Genomic DNA, 21,143 nt, shown 5'->3' with positions numbered 1-21,143 from the left:
CTGTGAGATTCTATATATATATATATATATATATATATGTGTGTGTGTGTGTGTGTGTTTCCTGCTCTTCTGCTCATTAAGGCTGTATTTATTTGATTAAAAATATAGTGAAAAAAAAACAAATATTCTGCAATATTGCTACAATTTAAAATAACTGTTATATAATATTTTAAATGTAATTTATTCATGTGATGCAGCTGAATTTTCAGCATTGTCAGTGTCACACGATCCTTCAGAAATCGTTCTAATTACTGATTTATTGCTCGAGAAACTTTTCTTATTATTATCAATGTTAAAAACAGTGGTGTTGCTTAATATTTTTGTGGAAACTGTAGTACTATTTTTTTCAGGATTCTTTAATGAACAGAAAGTTCAAAATAACAGAATTAACTTGAAATATAAATATTTTGTAACATTATAAATGTTTTTACTGTCACTGTAACCTATTGTATGCATCTTTTTCTGAATAAAAGTGTTAATTTCAGTTTCTTTCAAATTACATCAATCAATCAGTCAGTGTTTTTGACCCCAAATTTTTTAACAGTATCCTGTTAGCAACACCAGAAAATGCATATAGTTCAGTGTTTTACTTCTAGAGCACAGGCTGTGGCATTTACAGTATAATGTCACATTTGATGATTATAATCTTAATAGACCAGTTAAAAAAGAAAGAAGACTATTTATAGTATTAAACACTGCTGTGGGAATTAAAGTCCAATTATTAATCATTTTACATATCATGCTTGTGAGGAACAAGTTTAACTTCTGAAGTGCAATGAAAGATAAATGTTAAATCAGTGATCCCCCCAACCCACATACAATCAAATGTTTAGAATTACATTCTCTCAGTAGCTTTGTGTGTGTGTGTCACTTCACCACTGATAGCTAAGGTTTTCTGTGTGTCCCTTGAGTTATTGTCCTGTTACTGTGACCTTTAATTGAAGATCAATGCTTTGTAATGAAAATACTCACTAGAGGTGACATCTACCATTAAGTTAAATAATGTTGATGTGTGTAATTCATCTGTTTTGTTGATAGATAATAGTTATCGGATGCTTGATGCGCAAAATATGGTTATTTTTCAAGAACACAAGATTTTCTGTCTGATTGTGACAACAAATCTATAGATGGAGCTGAAAATTAGTTTGAAACCACCTTGTAGTCTCAATTAATTCATTCACTGCCAGATATTTTGATTTTTATAATGAATATTTGACATGTTATTTTTCAGTCTGACCCATATTGAGTGACAGGCAAGGAAAAATGCACATTTTGTAAGAAAATGTAATAATCCAGGATGCTATATCCTAACACAGGTGAAAGTCTCTGAACATTTTCTTGATGAATATATTCTTTCTCAGTTCAGAAGCTAGTTTCGTCTTACTACTCAAGTGTAATCAGTAAGTGGCTATACAGATACGTCTATGCTATTAAAGCAACAGCTCTATTTCTCATGGTCAAGGGTTTAAAGCATTCAGGACCTTTACGAGAAAAAGCTGTCGTAAACTATAGTCTTCGTATTGTGATTCGGTTTCATCACAACTAGTGACACACTTGAAGAGCCTTTCATTAGTTTTGAGTCACTGTCATTATTACCCTTCCTGCGTCTTTTCTCTCTTTCTCTCTCTTTTCCCTGGTCTCGGCATAAAGTCATTAACCGATGCTGCCGGGGTGATGTGGCCACTCACACACACTAAAAGGGCAATGATGCTCTTGACATTCTTCTAGGCTAAACCTCCTCACCTCCAATAATCCTGCAGCTTCCTCTGACATTTAATCACCGTTCACGTCCACCGTCCACCATCAATACCGGACATGGGAGATGCCATGTCTGGTTCACCCTTTTCACCTCACATCTCGGGCCTGTCGTGAAAACTCAAATGGGAATCTGATGTACATGGTTGTGAGAGCAGGCGTTGATTTGGAAATGTACATAATGGAGCGCTTCTTTCTCATTATCCATGCTTATAACATAAAAAGTGCTTTTACAGTATTTGATCAAAAATGCAGTTAAAATGTAAAATTGTGAAATTTAAAAGAACTGGTTTCAGTTTTAATATATTTTAACATGTAATTTCTAAAGCTGAAATTTCAGCATCATTACTCCAGTCTTCCGTGTCACATGATACCTCAAAAATCATTAGAATATTCTGAGTTGGTGCTCAGTTATTATCAATTATTTTTGGTGATCAAATATTAATAATGGTGATGCATTATTTGATTAATAGAATGCCTAAAAGAACAGCATTAAAAAAAATAGAAATTTCTGTAACATTACACATGTCTTTTTCTCACTTTGAATGATTAAAAAAAAATTTAATTGTATTAAAAAAAAAAAAAACCACCCCAAACTTTTGATTGGCAGTTTATCACAATTTTCACAATTATTAAGCAGCAAAATTCAACATTGATAATAATAAGAAATGCATCTTGAGCAGCAATTATTTTGGCATATTAGAATGATTTCTGAAGGAACGTTTAACGGAGAAGCCTGGAATAATGATGCTGAAAATTCAGCTTTGCATCACAAGCAAAGTATTTTAATTACATGTTAAAATATATTTAAAAAGACAACAATCTTTTAAATTTAAATAATGTTTCACAATATTACTACTTTTACTGTATTTTATTAAATAAATACAGCCCTTGTGAGAATAAGTGTATTCAAAAACTATATATTTATATTTTTATTAACTTTTATTGAGTTACAGTTACATTCATTGCACACGAAAAAGGAAAAGATGAGTAACACATTCATCTTTTTCTCATTATTTGTCGTTTTAATGGACTGCTGGCCTGTTCGCTTGAGGTTCAAGGCTGTACATATGATTTTTTTTTTCTTCCAATCTGTAAGTCTATCAGATGTTACATTCTTATATTATATTGGAATATATCATATTCTGAGCAAAGAAGATAGTTTCACATTTGTCTGACAGTAGCAAATATCCAATTTTTATGAAGTCAGCATTAGTGCAGAGGTGACGCGGAAGTTGTTTAGTATCTCTATCTCTCTATTTTTGCATGTTTTTAAGTATTAATTTATACTGAAGCAAAGCTGTTATGTGGCCAAATAGTTTACCAGCTTAAATGACCTTGAAAACTCACTCTGGGGGAGTATAAATGAAAAAATCGTCATGGAGGGAAAGTAAATCACAAGGCGGTGCGGGCCTTTCTCAAGCAATGTGACTGTGAAGATCCAGCCATAATTCAATATGAGCATCAATAAAGATCCCTTTGAGGGAACCAAGATGGAAAATAACCACATGAAATGGCAGTCAGAGAGCAATTTATAGCTTTTGTTTCAAATTAGAGGCTATACAAAGGCTATGCGTTCTGATTGAAACGAGGGACGTGGCGTAATGTCATCCGGATGGAAATACAGTTTTACTAGCGTTATGCATATTAAAGAAGACCGAAGTCCTCCACGTGTCCTTTTTTTCTGAAAATCAAGCTATTTTCCCTGCAAACTGCCTTTCTGACATGTTTCTGTTGCTTGCAACCTTGATATCAATGCATCTCTTATCCTCTAAAGGTCAAACAGTCTCGTCTCTGTGGGACGCAGAAGGCCATAGGCTAGTTTGAATAATTAGATAAATATCTTTTGTGTAAAATGACTTGGTTCCTAATTACTTGTGGGCAACTGTGAGCTTATTTTCCCTGTATTATGTAGTTAAGACTTCAGTAATACCAATGAGTCTGTTTTCATGTCAACTTTAGCTAATTAGCAACTGCAGGTTTTGGAGGTTCACTTTCACCTAATTGGGAGTCTAATTAGCACAATTTGATTTAGTTGACGTGGAAACTTCAGCAAGGAGCATCTGACACCACCAAATCCCAAATGATCCCGAGTTGCCACTCACCCAAAGTTGACGTCTTTTCCTTTCTTAGCTAAACAGCTGTTTGCTTTGGTGCAAAATACATGTTACTTCCATATAGAGTGCATATGATGTGTATTTACGGATCTGCGGGTGTCATTCATTTCTACCTATGGTGTTTGCTTTCATCTGAAGATGATACAGAAGTAAATTGCTCATGATGGAAACCGTATACAGGTCAGATATATGATCTTTGTCTCCTTTGCCCTTTCGCCATCTCGCAGAGAGAGATTGACAGAGATAGCACTGTATGATTTTCATCTCTAGATGGGCTGCTTTGAATTAATGGTGCAAGACCACAATCATCCACACACATACATTTTACGGCTGTCATACTGACGGCAGACAAGCTTTGATTTAGAAGAACCGAAGTGAGAATTTAAAGATAGATTTCAGCAGAAAAGGGGCCTCGAATCAACAGGAAGGGGAGCAAAATCAGGAGAAAATGTGCATGGGAGCGTGAGAGAACCATTTCTGGAGTGTGTGTTGTTTGTTTGACATGCCTGAAAGCAATTGTGACAAACTTCCCCAGACAGGCTGACATCGACACACTTGAGATCTGAGAAAGGCCCCGCATTCGAAATGATCAAAGCGAGCAATTTATGCAAAAGATAAAACGCAAATAAATAAATGAAGCTTTAATGTAAGACCTCAATGAGTGGCCAATATGGAGAACGCTGTCTGTTAGCATCTTTTTTTGAACCTGATGCTGTAGTTACAACATCCACCAGCAGGGGCTAACTGAAAAATATTCATTTTTACTGCACAATTTAAGCACTTCATAATTTATTATTCAGCAAGGATGCATTGAATCAATCAAAAGTGACAGTAAATACATTGATAATATGACAAACGATTTCTATTGAAAATAAATGTTCTTTTTAACTTTCTATTCATCAAAGAATATTGAAATAAAACAATTTTCCACAAAAATATTAAACACCACAACTGTTTTCAGCACTTCTAATAATTTCTTGAGCACAAAGTCGACATATTAGATTGATTTATGAAGGATCATTGAAGACACTGAAGACTGCTGGAAATTCAGCTTTGCCATCAATGGAATAAATAACATTTTAAAATGTATTAAAATAAAAATTGTTAATAAACATTTAATATAAATATTTCACAATAGTACTGTTTTATTCTGTATTTTTATCAAATAAATGCAGCCTTGGTGAGCATAAGAGACTTCTTTAAAAAAATCTCACTCACCCAAAACTTAAAGTCAAAAATAATAAATGTATAAAATAAAACAAATACAGAAACACATATAGAATATATATATATAGAATAACCAGCCAAACGGTGACCTTTCAGTGTTGTCTAATTCAAGAGGCCTTGTCAAACTTTACCTGAACAAATCTGATGCATTCAATATATATTTTTTTTCTTTCCTGTTTCTCTTTCCCCAGCCGTTGGACTATGAGACCAAAAAAGCATACACATTTAAAGTGGAGGCCTCCAATGCACACCTGGATCCACGCTTCCACAATTTTGGCCCGTTCAAAGACACAGCGACAGTGAAGATAAACGTTCTGGATGTGGATGAGCCTCCCGTCTTCAGCAAACCCTCCTACGCGATGGATGTTTATGAGGACACGCCACAAGGCACCATCATAGGAGCCGTGACAGCACAGGATCTCGATGCAGGAAACAGTCCAGTCAGGTATTCAAACATAGCACATATAAACGAATAAGACTAGGGGCTGGTTACCGGAAGGTTGTTAGTTCAGTCCTTGTAAGAAGCGAGCCATCACTATTGTGCGTTTGAGCATCATATTTAGAGGATGTTCCAGACTTAAAGGGATAGTTCACCCAAAAATGAAAATTATGGAATTAATTACTCGCCCTCATGTCGTTCCAAACCTGTAAGACCTTCGTTCATCTTCGGAACACAAATTAAGATATTTTTGATGAATTCCAAGAGCTCTCTGACCTTGAACACGATCAAGGTCCAGAAACGTAGTAAGGATATCGTTAAAATAGTTGAAATAGTCCGTGTGACATCAGTGGTTCAACCTCAGTTTTATGAAGCTACGAGAATATTTTTTGTGTGCAAAGAAAACAAAAATAATTACTTTATTCAACAATTCGTCTCCTCCGAATCACCCTGGCGCCATTTTGGAGAGGATCACATAAATAAACAACGTATTCTGTTCTGTGTCAGCAGCACCGTATGCGGATACGTTGTTTACGCTGTTTACGCTTTGATCTGAATGTAAACAACGTATCCGCGTTCATACGTTGCATATGTTGTTTACGTATGTGATACTCTCCAAAATGTTGCCAGGGTGACACGGAGGAGACAAATTGTTGAATAAAATCGTTATGTTTGTTTTTTTTTTACGCACAAAAGGTATTCTCGTAGTTTCAAAAAATTACGGTTAAACCACTTGTAAGGGAAACAGGTCAATTTAGCTCAAAGGGAATCATTTAAGATTTTAAAGGGAATTTGGAAAGAATCACTGTTTTACGGCTGCTCACTGAGACGGCCAGCGATTCATTGAACGAGCCGTATAACATCAACTCTGCAATGGATATTAATATCCAAAGTATAGTGGAAACACTATTTATTAGCACAGTAACAAGATCGGCAGTTTAAGACATTAACTTGTAAGCACAAAACACAAGATACTTCTCTTTTCAATATAAATAAGGCTTTATTGGATAAATCTGTTATTCAAAATACATACACAATAAATGATTAAGACCTGATAGTCTGATGTGTGTGTTACATACATGATATGGAGTTATGCATTGAAATGATTAGTTGCTCAAGTCCTTTTAGTGTCATTTAGATGCATATTTACATGGAAATGCAGTTTCTGTGCCATTCTCTGAACATAAGGACATGTTCTGTGAATGTATGAAGACCAGAGGTTAAGAGGTCTCTCATAAGGAATTTCAGTCTGTTCTCTGTGGTCGAGGTGGGGGAAGTCAATTCCAAAGAGCTCGTGATTGTAGTTACTATCACGTGATGGTCATGTGGTCATCTCTTTGACCATTTAATCTTGATTACTTGCCCTAAAATTGACAATCTCCTTGGAATTGTCAATAAGTGTTCTTTTGTTTAAATGCTGTGAGCTACTCAAAGCTGCTAGTTGGTTCAGGCTTGTGGGGCCAAGATCTGATTTACGAACATCCTGTGTCTTGGGTCTCTGTGGAATTTGGCTCCTCATGTTTCAACCATGTTTTGACCAAATCTTAGATTGTCTGATTCGGTCTGATACCCTACACACTGATGTCACATGGATTATTTTAACGATGTCCTTACTACGTTTCTGGACCTTGATCATGTTAGGATCCTTGCTGTCTATGGGAGGGTCATCAAAAATATCTTAATTTGTTCTCCGAAGATGAACGAAGGTCTTACAGGTTTGGAACGACATGAGGGTGAGTAATTAATGCCAGAATTTTCATTTTTGGGGAACTATCCCTTTAATTTTTTCCATGGAACAACTGGTTGTGTGCCAAATTACACATCACTATATCCAATATTTGTGTTTACTAAAAACAGCAGGTAAAAACAGCAGCATGCTGAAAGATTTACCTCGTTTTAAAATCCATTATGTTTTAGAAGATTGCTTTTAACGTTTTACAAGAAGACAAACCATTGATGCACCACTGCGGGGTCCCAAAACTACCTAACATCACAAGTTAGTTTGTTTCTCTATGAATATTTCATTCAATATACTGTAAGAAAGCAAAATGGACAAAGGAAAGATTTGTATAAGTGAAAGGTCTTCCCTGATTAAATATTTAGACACATTGTAACATTGCTCAATGGGGATGTGCACTTTCTCATCGGAAAACAATAGTCCCCAATGAGCCTCCTTGCGAAGGGAACAAAGCTTTTAAAAATTTGTCTATACACGCCGCATGTCCACGTTGCGGCGCATGGAGTGAGACAAAATAGCTAAAGTGCTTTTTGGTATTGAAGGTTTCTGCGACTTCCACCGAAGCTTTTTAAGTTTTCTCCAAGCTTCGGTGGTCAAGAAAAGAGCTGCAGAGAGATCAGAAATGGACAGACTTATGAAAAAGTACATTTGTCCAAAGCTGTGTTGTTCGCATGCACAAAAGTTCACTGAAACCTATCTTGAGGTAAACCAACCAAAAAGAGTTCAGAGCCCCACGGTGAGCAAAATGTACTGATATGAGGAATGTAGACTTCTGTACAGTAAATTACAAGTGCATTTCTTCATTTAGAAGAAGCTTTTAACCAAAGTAACCAAGAAATGAGGAAATACAACATAAGAGGTTCACCCTAAGGAGGCATTTGCATTAGAAATGCTGTATAGCTCCTGGAGTGATCAGAGAAGCACAGACTAGAGCCAAGATGATAGAACAGATTAAGGTCAACGTGAAATCAAAATTGACCCTCTTATCGTTCTAAATGCTTGCATAATTCATCACTGTTTTTCAAAGAAAATAAAATGTTTATCTTTGAAAACCTCTAGCAAAGTATTTTTTTCTTTCAGAATTGCACTTGTAAATGAATCATATTATGAAAGCAAAATGGGTTTTGAACAGCATTTCATGTTGATTTTAGATCAATTTGTTCTTGGATGTTCCTGTATTTATGAATGTTTGTTTTTTAACATACTCAGCTTTTCCTCTGGGATATTTATCTCATTACACATTTGGATCTCGGGCCCAGCAAAGCTGCAATTTCAGCTGAGTCGACCCACAGCTCTTGCTTTCTTTTTCCAAATACTTATTAATGTTTCATCTGTGAGTTAACATTTGAATATACTGACCCCTGATTACAGCGACTGTCCTATTCAATTCACTAACAGTTAATAAGAGGTAAAATGCAGGAGATACAGTTATTTAACTGACTCTCACATCCTCCTACAGGAATAGAACAGAGAGTCATGTTAGTTGTAAAAATAGGACAAATTTGATGTTCTGCTTCATCTCTCCGCACAGCCAAGGGTCTGTCGAGCCGGTCTCTAACTACTTTCTACAATGAATAATTTGTTCATCAGTCTGTTTGTTTTGTAATCTCGTAGTCTTGTAAAGATTAATGAAGCAGCATATTGAAATTCTGTTTGAAGCTTTTATTCGTGTAGCAGCAGCATTGGCTGTTTAAAAAATTTAAATAAAATAATATATATATAAAAATGCTTTGCTCAGATAAATTAGGTTAACCATTAGCTAATTGGAAATCAACTAAAACTTCTGTGGCTCTCAGAAAAAAAAAAATTGGCCTGATAGAACATTAAATAGAACATGAAGATTCAATAATTAACATTTTTAAATATTACAAAAGGTTGCATGCACTGCTTTCCAATCTTGTTTGATCTTCATATTAAATATTTGGCTTTCAAAAGCAGCTTATGATGACAATGCCAGAACATTTTAGTCTTTCTTCTCTCTCATACATGATGCCACATGACTCTGAGGGTCCTGAGAGATATTTCCTTTTCCCCAATTTTTTTTTTGTGCTTTGAAATGTGCTATATTAACACCAATTCCAGATGAGTCGGTTTTATATGCATTACATTGCCACAGCTGCAGTCTCTGTATGGTATTTATGATGATTATTATGTTGAATCGGGCCTCCTAACGGTTGTGAATCACAACATCAAAGGCTTTTGTTGATAATCCAATGCAAATGCACAAAATCCTCAGATGTTTTTTTGTTGACCACCTTTTGAGTGAATTTAACAAGGCAGCCGCTGAAATGTGGAAAATATAAACACCGTAGCATCTCACCTCGCCCATTGCTCCAACTTCATTTCTCTTTGCTCAATTCTAGGTCAAGCCACAAATAAATAAATAAGCAGCGTTGAAAATATCAGCCTGCATTAATGCATCCAGAGTTCAGAACAGGTTTGCAAAAGTGTTAGTGAGAGAATGAGTCCAAAGCGTCGAGTAGAACATGAAGGAGGTCAATGAAAACCCAACTTTTTCAAAGTTATTCATATTCATGCATACTGGTGTGCAAAGTCTCAAAGAGACACATGTAAAGTACCACCTGAGAATGGTTACAGGGTCCATTAACAAGGTTGCTAGGCCATTACACCGATGTTCACAGCTGTTCAAAACTGGACCCCACACATCGCAATTTACTAGAGTGCACAATATTTTCATGCCAGCTTGCCGCATGACTAAATCAAACATGATGAGCGCTGTGTAAAACTGTGAGGATGAGAAAATGAGAAAAAACATTTTTAATATACACTCTTGAGTATCATGTTCATCTATGGTACTAATCTAGTAGTATCTAACCTAGTTAAAGTGAAAATGTCCCTCAAATGTATTGTATTTAAGGGCGTGTTTACACTTGACATTGGTTCGATTATAATGAACACTTGTGCAATTGCACTGTTATTGTGGTTCATTTGAATAAGCATGAACACTGCCATATGAACCTTGGCGCGTGATATATATATAAAGCTTTAAATAGGATTATCCTATATCAAAATTATTGATGCCCTGAAATTTCATTATTTTTGTTGCCAATTTCAATATCACACAAAAAAAATAATACTAGTGTAAGTAAAAATAAGCTTACTGAAGACAAGTAAAGAGTCACAAATTAAGCTACAACTGAACAAAGATCATAAGAAATCGACCTACTTGAAAAACAAAACACTGAATAAAAAATATTATATGAAGAAAATGTACAAATAGACTGAATAGTCTTCACTGTATAAATTCAACATACATTCATTGTTGACACTTGACATTGGTTCGATTATAATGAACACTTGTGCAATTGCACTGTTATTGTGGTTCATTTGAATAAGCGTGAACACTGCCATATGAACCTTGGCGCGTGTCAAACAATGAACTCGAAATGAACTCTGGTGCAGCTCAACTGATATATGAATGCAACACGGACCATAAAAATCTAAACAAACCCAAAACAGGATGTGATGTCACCGATGTTTGATTTACATTATTGACACAAATGACAACAGCAGCTATATTAGGCTGCTTTAGAGCAATAGTTCACCCAAAAAGGAAAATTCTGTTGTTGTTCTAACCCTTTATGAGTTTCCTTCTGCTGTTGAACACAAAATAATATATTTGGATCAATACTGGTGACCAAACAGTTGCTGAGCCCCCATGACTGTGGGGACCAGAAACTGGTTATGATCATTCTTCAAAATATATTTTTATGTTGAGGAGAACACAGAAATTCTTATTGGTTTAGAACAATTTGAGGGTAAGTATATGACAGTGGGTGAACATCCTTTTAAGATCTCATCATATAATGCAGGATTTCATATAGCCTCATACTACACATGATTTATCTTTAACTATTATAAGACACATGACTGTGTTTACGAGGATTCTCGCAAAGACGGGCATTTTGACACATAACTATGTGTATTTGAACGTTTAAGCACAATGAGTGAAAAATAACTCAAGTTTAGTCAGTCGCAATACGAGCAGGTGCGCGCCGCACGTATCAGGCTGAGGCTGAACCCGTCTTAACGCACGCATTTACCAGAATGAATTCTGCCCCGCTGCTTAATGTCCATGAACAGTTTAAAACCATTTGAATTTACTTGCTTAAAACGCGTTTAAATGATAAGCTTAGCCTACATCATGACGCGCAAAACGATTGATAGGATTTCTACCGGATTTTCTCCCCACCCTTAAGCGAACATGTAGTTTGTTCAAACACAAAAAGCAATATACATCCATCAAGTTAATAACCAAACTAACCTAAAATCTGTGGGGATGATGACGCTGTGTTTTTTCTGCTCCATGTGTGCGGTCCACTCGGTTCCAAAAACTTCCACTCCATCAGCTTTAGTAAAATAACCTGATACCTGGGGATTTTACTGGCTAAGTTATGTTTTCTGTTGTTTGTATTTTAAGTTTTTCGCTTATTGAGCCCCTCTCTCTCAGAATTGCTGACATTTTTACTTATCGAATATTGTTCTTTGTGCGACCATTTACAGATCGGAGTGCAGGTGAATGCGGATATGGGGCAGCGATCACCTGATTGATACGTGCACATATCGTTAAATAAATGCATTTGATTGGTAAACCAAATCCAGATTTTACATTTTAATCTCTAATGGTAATGCATGGAATTTACGGAAAAGCTCCACTAAATAATAGCGCTAAGAGGGGGGCGTGGTGGGGCTTTGACGATCAGTGCTACAGATGGCCAGTCAATCTACTCCACAGCTAATGACGGGCCCCCTCCTTGCTCGGGCCCCGGGGCTTCAACACCGCCTAGCCCAATGGTTAATACGTCCCTGGATGTCACAAGATGTGACCCTAAAAATGGTTGCACTTGGCAGGTTTGGTTTGATTAAAACGCTGCAATACGCTGCAATACGAAACGTGTTGCACACCAAACAATGAACTTGAAATTAACTCTGGTGTGGTTTGGCTGATATTATATGAATGCAAAACAGATCAAACAAATCTAAACGAACGCAAAACAGGTGATGTCACAAGATGCGACCCTAAAATTAATAGAATGCTCAAGCATACCTCATTATGGGAGCTACAGTATGTTAATCATCACAGTTCGGTACAGGCAACAGAACCACCGTCTCATTGCAGCAGATCTTCATTTGTGTGTGCAATGAATTCCTGCCACTGTTGTGACTCCTTAAAGCTCTGCAGGAGTTATCAGCAGGTAAAAATACCACCGTATGTGTACAAAAAAAACGAGTGCATTTAGTCCAGCACAGAATTGTTTTTGTTGCCTGCTAAGTTTGCAAAACATACGTCATAAAATTCCAATCAGGTTTGTGACTGTATCCTTAGGTGAGGACTAAATTATTTAATTTTTTTGGTCCGGACCAAAAGAACCAAGAGAAACGAACTACAAGTGTAAACACACCTTAAGACAAAGGGCCACATTTACTCAACAGGGCAAATTATTGTGAGATCTCAATTCCAAAAAAGTGCTGATGGGAGTGTAAAGTTCTGCGGTTGATTTACTGACAATGGACAAATTAAATAACACAGACGCAGAAGATCCTTTCCATAATAACAAATTCCATCTACCAGGAGCAGCACTAATTAGCGTAAGGTTGCAAACAAGCAGATACGATTATAATCAGGTGTGGGTAATCCACCAACAACACAGGCAAAAAAATGTGACCCTGGACCTCAAAACCATTCATATGTAGCACAGGTATATTTGTAGCAATAGGAAAAGTATAGATTTTTCTTTTAAGCCAAAAATCATTAGGATATTAAGTAAACATCATGTTCCATGGATATATTTTGTAAATTTCCTACCATAAATATATAAAAACTAAATGTTTGATTAGTAATATGCATTGCTAAGAACTTCGTTTGGACAACTTTAAGGTGATTTTCTCAATATTTAGATTTATTTTTTTTTTTTGCACCCTCAGATTCCAGATTTTCAAATAGTTGTATCTCAGCCAAATATTGTCCTATCCTAACAAACCATACATCAATGGAAAGCTTATTCAAGTTTCAAATTGACCCTTATGACTGGTTTTGTGGTCCAGGGTTACAAATGTGTTAAAACATGCATTTATGGGGCATTAAATAATGGCGCAAATACCTATAAATAAACTAGTCAAGTCAAGTCAAGTCACCTTTATTTGCTTTATAAGTAATAAGCAAGATTTTAAAATCTATACGATGTTTAATAGGTAGCCAATGCAGTGTTGACAGAACCGGGCTAATATGGTCATACTTCCTGGTTCTAGTAAGAACTCTAGCTGCTGCATTTTGGACCAGCTGAAGGTTGTTTATTAAGCGTGCAGAACAACCACCCAATAAAGCATTACAATAATCTAACCTTGAGGTCATAAATGCATGGATTAACATTTCTGCATTTGACATTGAGAGAATAGGTCGTAATTTAGAAATATTTTTGAGATGGAAAAATGCAGTCTTACAAATGCTAGAAACGTGGCTTTCTAACGAAAGATTGCTATCAAATATCACATCTAGTTTCCTAACTGATGACGAAGAATTGACAGAGCAGACATCGAGTCTTAGACAGTGTTCTAAGTTATTACATGCAGAGTTTTTAGGTCCTATAATTAACACCTCTATTTTTTCAGAATTTAGCAGTAAGAAATTACTCATCATCCAGTTTTTTATATCGACTATGCATTCCGCTAGTCGACTAGTGCAAGCCTTAGTAAATCACAGAGTATGATTCATTTAGATACTCTTCCCCCATAAATTTTGCATCTGAAAGGGAAAGGGCAATAAGGTCAGCTGCAAAAATAAATGTGTCCATGCCTTTTCAGCTCTAATTTTTCACTGTGTAAATCCTGACAGTAGTTTTTTAAAGCCAAAAGAGGGTTTGTGTTGGCGCAAGCTGCTGGTAAATTTGGCCCTACATTTGTTCTCTGTTCTTCAGGTATTCCATCGACTGGAAGAGTGACCTGGACAGCTTCTTCGACATCGATCCTGTCAGAGGAACCATCTCCACCAATGAGCTTCTGGACAGGGAGAGTATAGCCCAGCACAACATTTCAGTTGTGGCCACTAAAGTTAGTAAGTATATGGCTGTGAACTTCAGAAGTGATTCATAAAAGTTCAGTTGTCTTAAATGCTGGGATTTTTTGAGGACTGATTTACGGTGACCCATCGCAGTGCAGTCAGCAGCAAATTCCATTAAAGTCTGCATTTTACGAGCATTCATAAAGTATGACGACTCTCCTGGAATATGTATCATTATTACAGTGTCTTTCCTTTCTCCTTGACTTAGTGAATTTAACAATTGATGTATTTCAATGTTCTTAAACTGCCGGTGAATTAATTGTTCCTTGCCATCAAGGTGGTCATTTATAGAAGACTCAGTGATAAGACAACAATGATAAATATCATAAATCTTTGTTTTAAAGTCAGTTGCAAATATTAGAGTAATCCATAATTACTCTTTCATATTATTTATTACATTATAACATTCTTCGCCCCTTCAGTGACTTTTATTTTTGATTAACATAAAAAAATCCCTTTTAGTCACCTCAATTGCAGCCAATCAATTGCCAAGTTTCTGGTCTACATTTTTACTTAGTTAGTTTGTTTATTTATTTATTGTCAAGTTAAATATCCCATTTTTATTGAACATAAGAAATTTTCCAAATTTTCGCCACGTAAGAAAAGATATTCATTCTTTGGTAAAACATAATAATGACTTAAAAATCATAATTATGAGATAAAAGTAAAAATTATAACATACTAAGTGAAAATTATGACAACATCATTAATTTACATGGCATAATTAACTTTATATGTCACAATTATGACTTAATTTCAATAATTAAAAAATCCCAATTTTTCATCAAATTCACCTTTATCTCATAATTACAACTTAGTATGTCATAATTCAGATTTTTTTATATCATAATTATGACTTATTATGCTACACTTTTTTGTCATAATTTCAACTTTTATTTCATAAGTATGACATTTATCTCATCATTTTTACTGTTATGTCATAATTCTAATTCTTATTTCATAATTATTATTTAACAAGGTGCGATTTTTTTCCCTCTGAAATGGGCTTCCATATGTTTGATTTTGAAAACCGTAAGATTATGGGGGAAAAAAGGGTTTACAAACTGCATTTGTTATTGACTATTTTAGGAAGTAATTTGAAAGGCAATCAAGCACCAGCATCAAAGATGTCATTGCTGTAATTGTGTTTGTGTCGGAAAAGATCTGTGGATTGAATCACGACATAAATAAGCAAATCCATCGTCATCAAGTCGTCAAATCCTCCAAGAAGTCCCCAACGCCATTATCTTGGTGGATATGTGGTGCTCAATCAAAATTACAAATGCGGTGACTCACATTCATTAAGACGGAATGGGGATGAGAGGTCATTAAAAGTTGAGCCTTCATCACCATGGTAATGGTTATTACTCACTGTCTCTTAAGGTTGCACTGGTGATATGCTAATTGTGATTTCTAAAGCTAATTTGGGAGAGACTAAAGCTAAGTCGGGGCTGTTAAACTTCCCTCCTGTCCTGCAATGGGAATTGTCCACCCTGTGTTAAGCTCCATTTTTATTCACTATCAGTGCCTTTTAGACAATTTTACATTCGGTGCTGTTGGCCCAGATGGATTCAGAGAAATCACAGAGCACATAGTCAGACATTCATAACTCATGGCTAAACTGAATATTATAAATATAGTCAATGTTATTCAAAAGTATATATTAATTATTCATAAACTAGGCCATCTCTGCTATTTTTGACTATATATATTTCTGTCATGACAACTCTCGGAACTCTCTAATGTAAATGACAATGTTAATGTATTTGGTCTTGGCGGAATAGATCTGCTACGCTGCTGCTGCTTCTGCGACAAATGTCATTAGGTCAGACTGAGTTAGACCTATCGGACCATCTAGAGTTTCATGCCAGAACTCTGTGTATATATATATATATATATATATATATATATATATATATATATACTGTATATATATATACACACACATATGTGTCTCATACATTTGCAACATCATATATCACAACTGTGACTGAATCTTTCATATTTAAAATTGTTCAGGCATCCTAGTCAAATAGACAATTTTCATTTTGCATGTTCCTAAAAGTTAGTTAGTCAAAACTTTTTTTGCCCATTTTGACCATTTGAAGCTGATAACTATGAGCACTAAGTATTAAACAAGCCATTTTTGCTTTCCTACAACTTATAAATGCTCATATCACCAGCGTGTGATGTGTAATATCCTTACTTGCATTATGCAGTGCCTTGTAAAACATGCTTGACAGCTTTTCTATCTGATTATGAGGTACGGAGAACACCTGTTCAACACCATCACAAGCTAGTCTAGCATAAATCGCAGCTTCTTGTTTTTTTCCCACACCTCTCCTGCGCTTTTTAGGGGCATTAATGTCACACCAGGTGGAATTCCAGATGTTCTGGAGCCTCAGAAGAAAGTGCTGAGGGAAGCATGAGTCAGCACACAGTTTCCAAACACTCCACGCTTGTTGCACATCATGAAAACTTCTGCTTTTAGTTTCCATTAGGACAGCAAACATATTTGATTTACATAATCCCTTCTGTGACGCTCATTACAACAGTCAGCTTGCTGAAGGAGAAACTATTTTACACGACAGCTAGAACCAATATGTTTTACAAAATGTGTTAAGCAGACAATTATTTGTTTACATCTTGTACAGCACCAGTTGTAAATAGGGCCACAATCAAAACTTGAAAATGAATGTGCTGTCCACATATAGCCTATAGACTGTTGTAGGCTACACAAACTGTCTGTCAAACCTACAAAGGAAGCAGAACTGTTTTATCTTAAAAAGACGCACGTTTTAAATATGTGATTAGAGCATTTTCATTCGTTTGAAGCCAGGTCAACAATAACCATGAAGCACGAACAAAAACATCACAAACACACATTTACTGTTATGCTGTCAAAAAATCTAGCGAACAGCAAAATGACGACTTCTCCTTTATACAACAGCGCCATCTAGTGGCAAAGTCCGTCATTTAAGTCGTTAAGTTGAAGCCATAGTTGACTTGTAAACACTGTAGTGGTTTTAATAAAAACTCACTAGATTCTAATATATATATATTTTTTTTCTAAAAATGTATTGTAAAATATTAGAAAACCTAAATAAACCCTGATGCATAAATGTAATCATTGATAGTTTTTTAAATGTATTTTGCAGGTGTTTACCCACTAAGTTTGTCCACTTCAAAAAAAATGATTTGTACATTTTCCAGAGAAACTTCATCACTTTCATCAGAATGTTGAAAATTCAATTTAAACTTAAAGCTTTAATCTACATTTATTTATTTATGTATTTATTTATTATTATTATTATTATTATTATTATTATTATTATTATTATTATTATTATTATTATTATTATTATTATTATTATTATTATTATTATTATTATTATTATTATTATTATTATTATTATTTAGTTTAAATAATATTTAAAAGATGCCAGTCATATCAAATTATGGTTGCAGGTCAAAGGTAGTTTGGGTCACACCCTGAATTGTTAAAAAATATATTATTATTAAAATTATTTTCTTGACATATTGAAATGCATCAAATGTATGCAATCAGAAAATGATAAATGTTGCCATATATTCAGTACTTTGGTTATCTGAACATATCAAATATGTTGGTTCAAATTTTGCACTTGGTTTGAAAATCGAAGTGAATTGCATTTAACTTTTAGTTAGCCAGAACGTCTTGTAAAACTCCAACAGTGGCTACAGAAAAAGGAATTTGATGCAGGACAGCTGGGGCAGAAGCACAGGACCTGGAGAATGATGACGTGTCAGATCTCAGATAAATTGTAGCAACAGTCATTTTTTCTTTTTTTTTTTTACTGGACGTCAGACACCCTGGAGCCCCTGAAGCTAAAGTAACAAACAGCTACACACAGACACACACACATGCACACACACACACTTTCTCTCCAGGAAGATTGCTCATCTTCATCAAGGTCGCCCACAAGTCTTGGCTTTATACGGGACCCCTGGGAGGGATGAGTTCAGATCCCTCGTTCTAAGCCTTCTCACCTTCTCCTCAGACATGCTGAGCCCATCTCACAGATCTGATCTATAAAAGTTTATTCCACACTGATGTTCACCTCCACACTGCACGCTCGAGCAGAATTCAAACAATATCAGCGAGACGTGTTCAAACATCAACAGCTGTGCCAGAGAGGACCCCGCTGACCTTGTGTGTCAGCTAGAAACTTCTTATTTTTAGACAGATTTTTACCTTATATTCTTACTCACTAAACCTTTTTGTAGTTTTAAGAATAGAATAGAATAGAATAGCAGCCTATGAATAATACTTAAAACCCCTTTAAAGTTTTCAGTGTAAAACCACATGATGGCAGTATAGTATATTAGTGGTTTAGAACATGACGTTCAGTACAGTGTACTACTTTCTTTTTTGACTGTAAATTATGTCCTCAGTCCTGTATTAATAATGTATTTTGGTTCCTCAGCAGAAGGCTGATGTCATATGATTTTAGTAAAGAATTGTGGAGTTATTAATGGGACAGGGTCAATTCGATCCCAATTCTATAAGCAGTTCTCAAACTGAACCATGTAAAAAATGTATATGGATGATTCTGTTCTAATCACTTGACTTTGACCCCAAACTAAACTTTTATAATTTAAAACATATTATTATGTCATTTTGGTATATGGTGATGTCAGTCTTGTGATGCTTATTGTGGATATTGTCTGTGATGATAAATGCAAAACAATTAAATGTCTGATGCTATAGTGCAAGATTAATTAAAAAACATAATATTTTCCATTTTTAAACAGAAATCCAACATAATAAGCATTATTGCTTTCTCTATCCTTTAACAATTCGTATATCCTTTAAAAATAGAATAACTGGTTAAAATAATCTTTAAAATCATTCTAAGGGAGAGAAAAGTTTCCATAACTGAAGAACGAGTGCAAACTTGTGCATTGTAATGTGTGCTTTGTGTTGCTCATGACATATAATATCTCATGTTTGTGTGGTTTGTGTAGATAACCCAGTGCTGACCAGTAGAGTGGCCGTCACAGTTCATGTGCTGGACATTAATGAGTTTCCACCAGAGCTGGCCATGCCTTACGAGACCTTCGTGTGTGAGAGCGCCAAAGTCGGGCAGGTGTGTGTGAGCAATTCCTAATCTACTGTATCTTTCCCATTTACACTGAACCCCTGAACCAGAGAGTAAACAGGAAAACCTTTCTGAAAACATGCTGTGAGATATTTTATACAATATGTTTTCCTATTGCATTTCTTTGTATATTATGCGAAAACAAAAGTGAGTAATTTTTGCGCATCACCACAATGAATGAGGTTAGTGGTTGCCAGGATGTTGCTATGTGGTTGCTAATGTGTTTGAAGTGGTATCTAGGGTGTTGCTGGTTGCAATTTTTATTTTATTTTATTGTATTTTCACAGTCCTACTACACTAGATACCAGAAATTAATAAAAACACTTATGCAGTTGCTAAGGTGTTTGGAGTGGTATCTAGGGTGTTGCTAGGTGGTTGCTAGGGTGTTTTTATTATTTTACATTTTATTTTAATTTACTATTTTTACAGTCCTGCTTCACTAGTTACCAAGAAGGAGATTATTTTTTTAATATAATTTTTATTATATTTTTTCACTGTCCTGTCTCACTAGGTACTTGGAAGGGAAAAAAATACTTATATATGAGATTTATATTTATTTATTTATTTATTTTTATTTATGTTCTATTATAAGTCTTTTTCTTAGTTTAGAGCCTTTTTCTTAGTTTGAATGGGTATGACGCTTCTGGACAGAACTGTGTGGTTTGATTGATACATTGGACAGGACGAGCCTGGTGGGTAAGTGATACATTAGTGCTGTGTTAATGGTCCTACCCAGCATGCACCTGTGGTGCTGGTGACAGCCCTACAACAGGTGATGCCAGCAGGAGGGTGGGTGGTACGGACGTCTGTTAGCTACGGAAGATTGATCTGCTTGTACTGTTAGTGCACAGTGTATGATCGCTGGATTGAAAGCAGACTAATTGGTTTTAGATGCAGAATCGAGGAGAAAAACCACAGGAGCACTTGATTAAACATTACTGAGCACATGCTGCCGGCTGCCACTTATCTTCATGCACTTGTGACTAGTTTCTAACTCATGCTTCATTTAATGTTGTGAGTGCAATTGTTTCATATACATAAAGCACTGTAAAGTGGATTGTTTTTCTTCTAAGGAATATATTATATGGTTGTATATCTCCATTAATTAAGAGCAAACACTGACTCTAACTATGAGTTTTCTATTCTAATGTTTATTTCGTTTGTCCCTAAAGAACTGAAGATGTGAATAGTTTCAATTAATATATACTTTTTTAGTATACGAGATTATATGCCAGTGTGCACTAATAACCTTCATAAATCATTAAGAAATTGTGTAATCCTCAATGTTTACCATAAAATATTTAAACAAGCGATTAACCATTAAAAGACTATATTTATGCAGTTTTACATTTTTAACCACATTCTGGGTGTCCCACAGTGATCAAATATACCATCAGAGACTGTTTATGTTCAATTTCTTAAACCCTGATCAATAATCTTTCGATTAACTTTGTGTCATATAGGTGATTCAGGTCATCAGTGCAAGAGACCAGGATCTTCCTCAAGCCGGACAAAGATTTTCCTTCAAATCCCCTCAAGAGGGAGTGAAGACCAACAACTTCACCGTCAGAGACTTTGGAAGTGAGTCTGTCTTGTTATTTCTTAGTCAAGTGATTTATGTGGAGAGAGAGAGAGAGAGAGAGAGAGA

General features: G+C 35.4%; 1 protein-coding gene across 1 annotated transcript in view; it reads left to right on the top strand.

Annotated features, from left to right (window-relative positions):
• Nucleotides 1–21,143, top strand: part of LOC107653103 (cadherin-12-like) — a 155,568-nt gene that overhangs the window by 126,656 nt on the left and 7,769 nt on the right. Inside the window, exons 7-10 of the mRNA XM_016439741.1 lie at nt 5,291–5,544; nt 14,212–14,348; nt 19,362–19,483; nt 20,959–21,076. Coding sequence (XP_016295227.1) covers nt 5,291–5,544; nt 14,212–14,348; nt 19,362–19,483; nt 20,959–21,076 — 631 coding nt within the window. The remainder of the gene's footprint in view (nt 1–5,290; nt 5,545–14,211; nt 14,349–19,361; nt 19,484–20,958; nt 21,077–21,143) is intronic.

The sequence above is a fragment of the Sinocyclocheilus anshuiensis genome, unplaced genomic scaffold (assembly GCF_001515605.1).
Source record: "Sinocyclocheilus anshuiensis isolate Anshui unplaced genomic scaffold, SAMN03320099.WGS_v1.1 scaffold1328, whole genome shotgun sequence".
In the NCBI taxonomy this organism is placed as follows: Eukaryota; Metazoa; Chordata; class Actinopteri; order Cypriniformes; family Cyprinidae; genus Sinocyclocheilus; species Sinocyclocheilus anshuiensis.
Note: the sequence above shows the minus strand (reverse complement) of the source record. Positions and strands in the feature narration are given on the sequence as shown.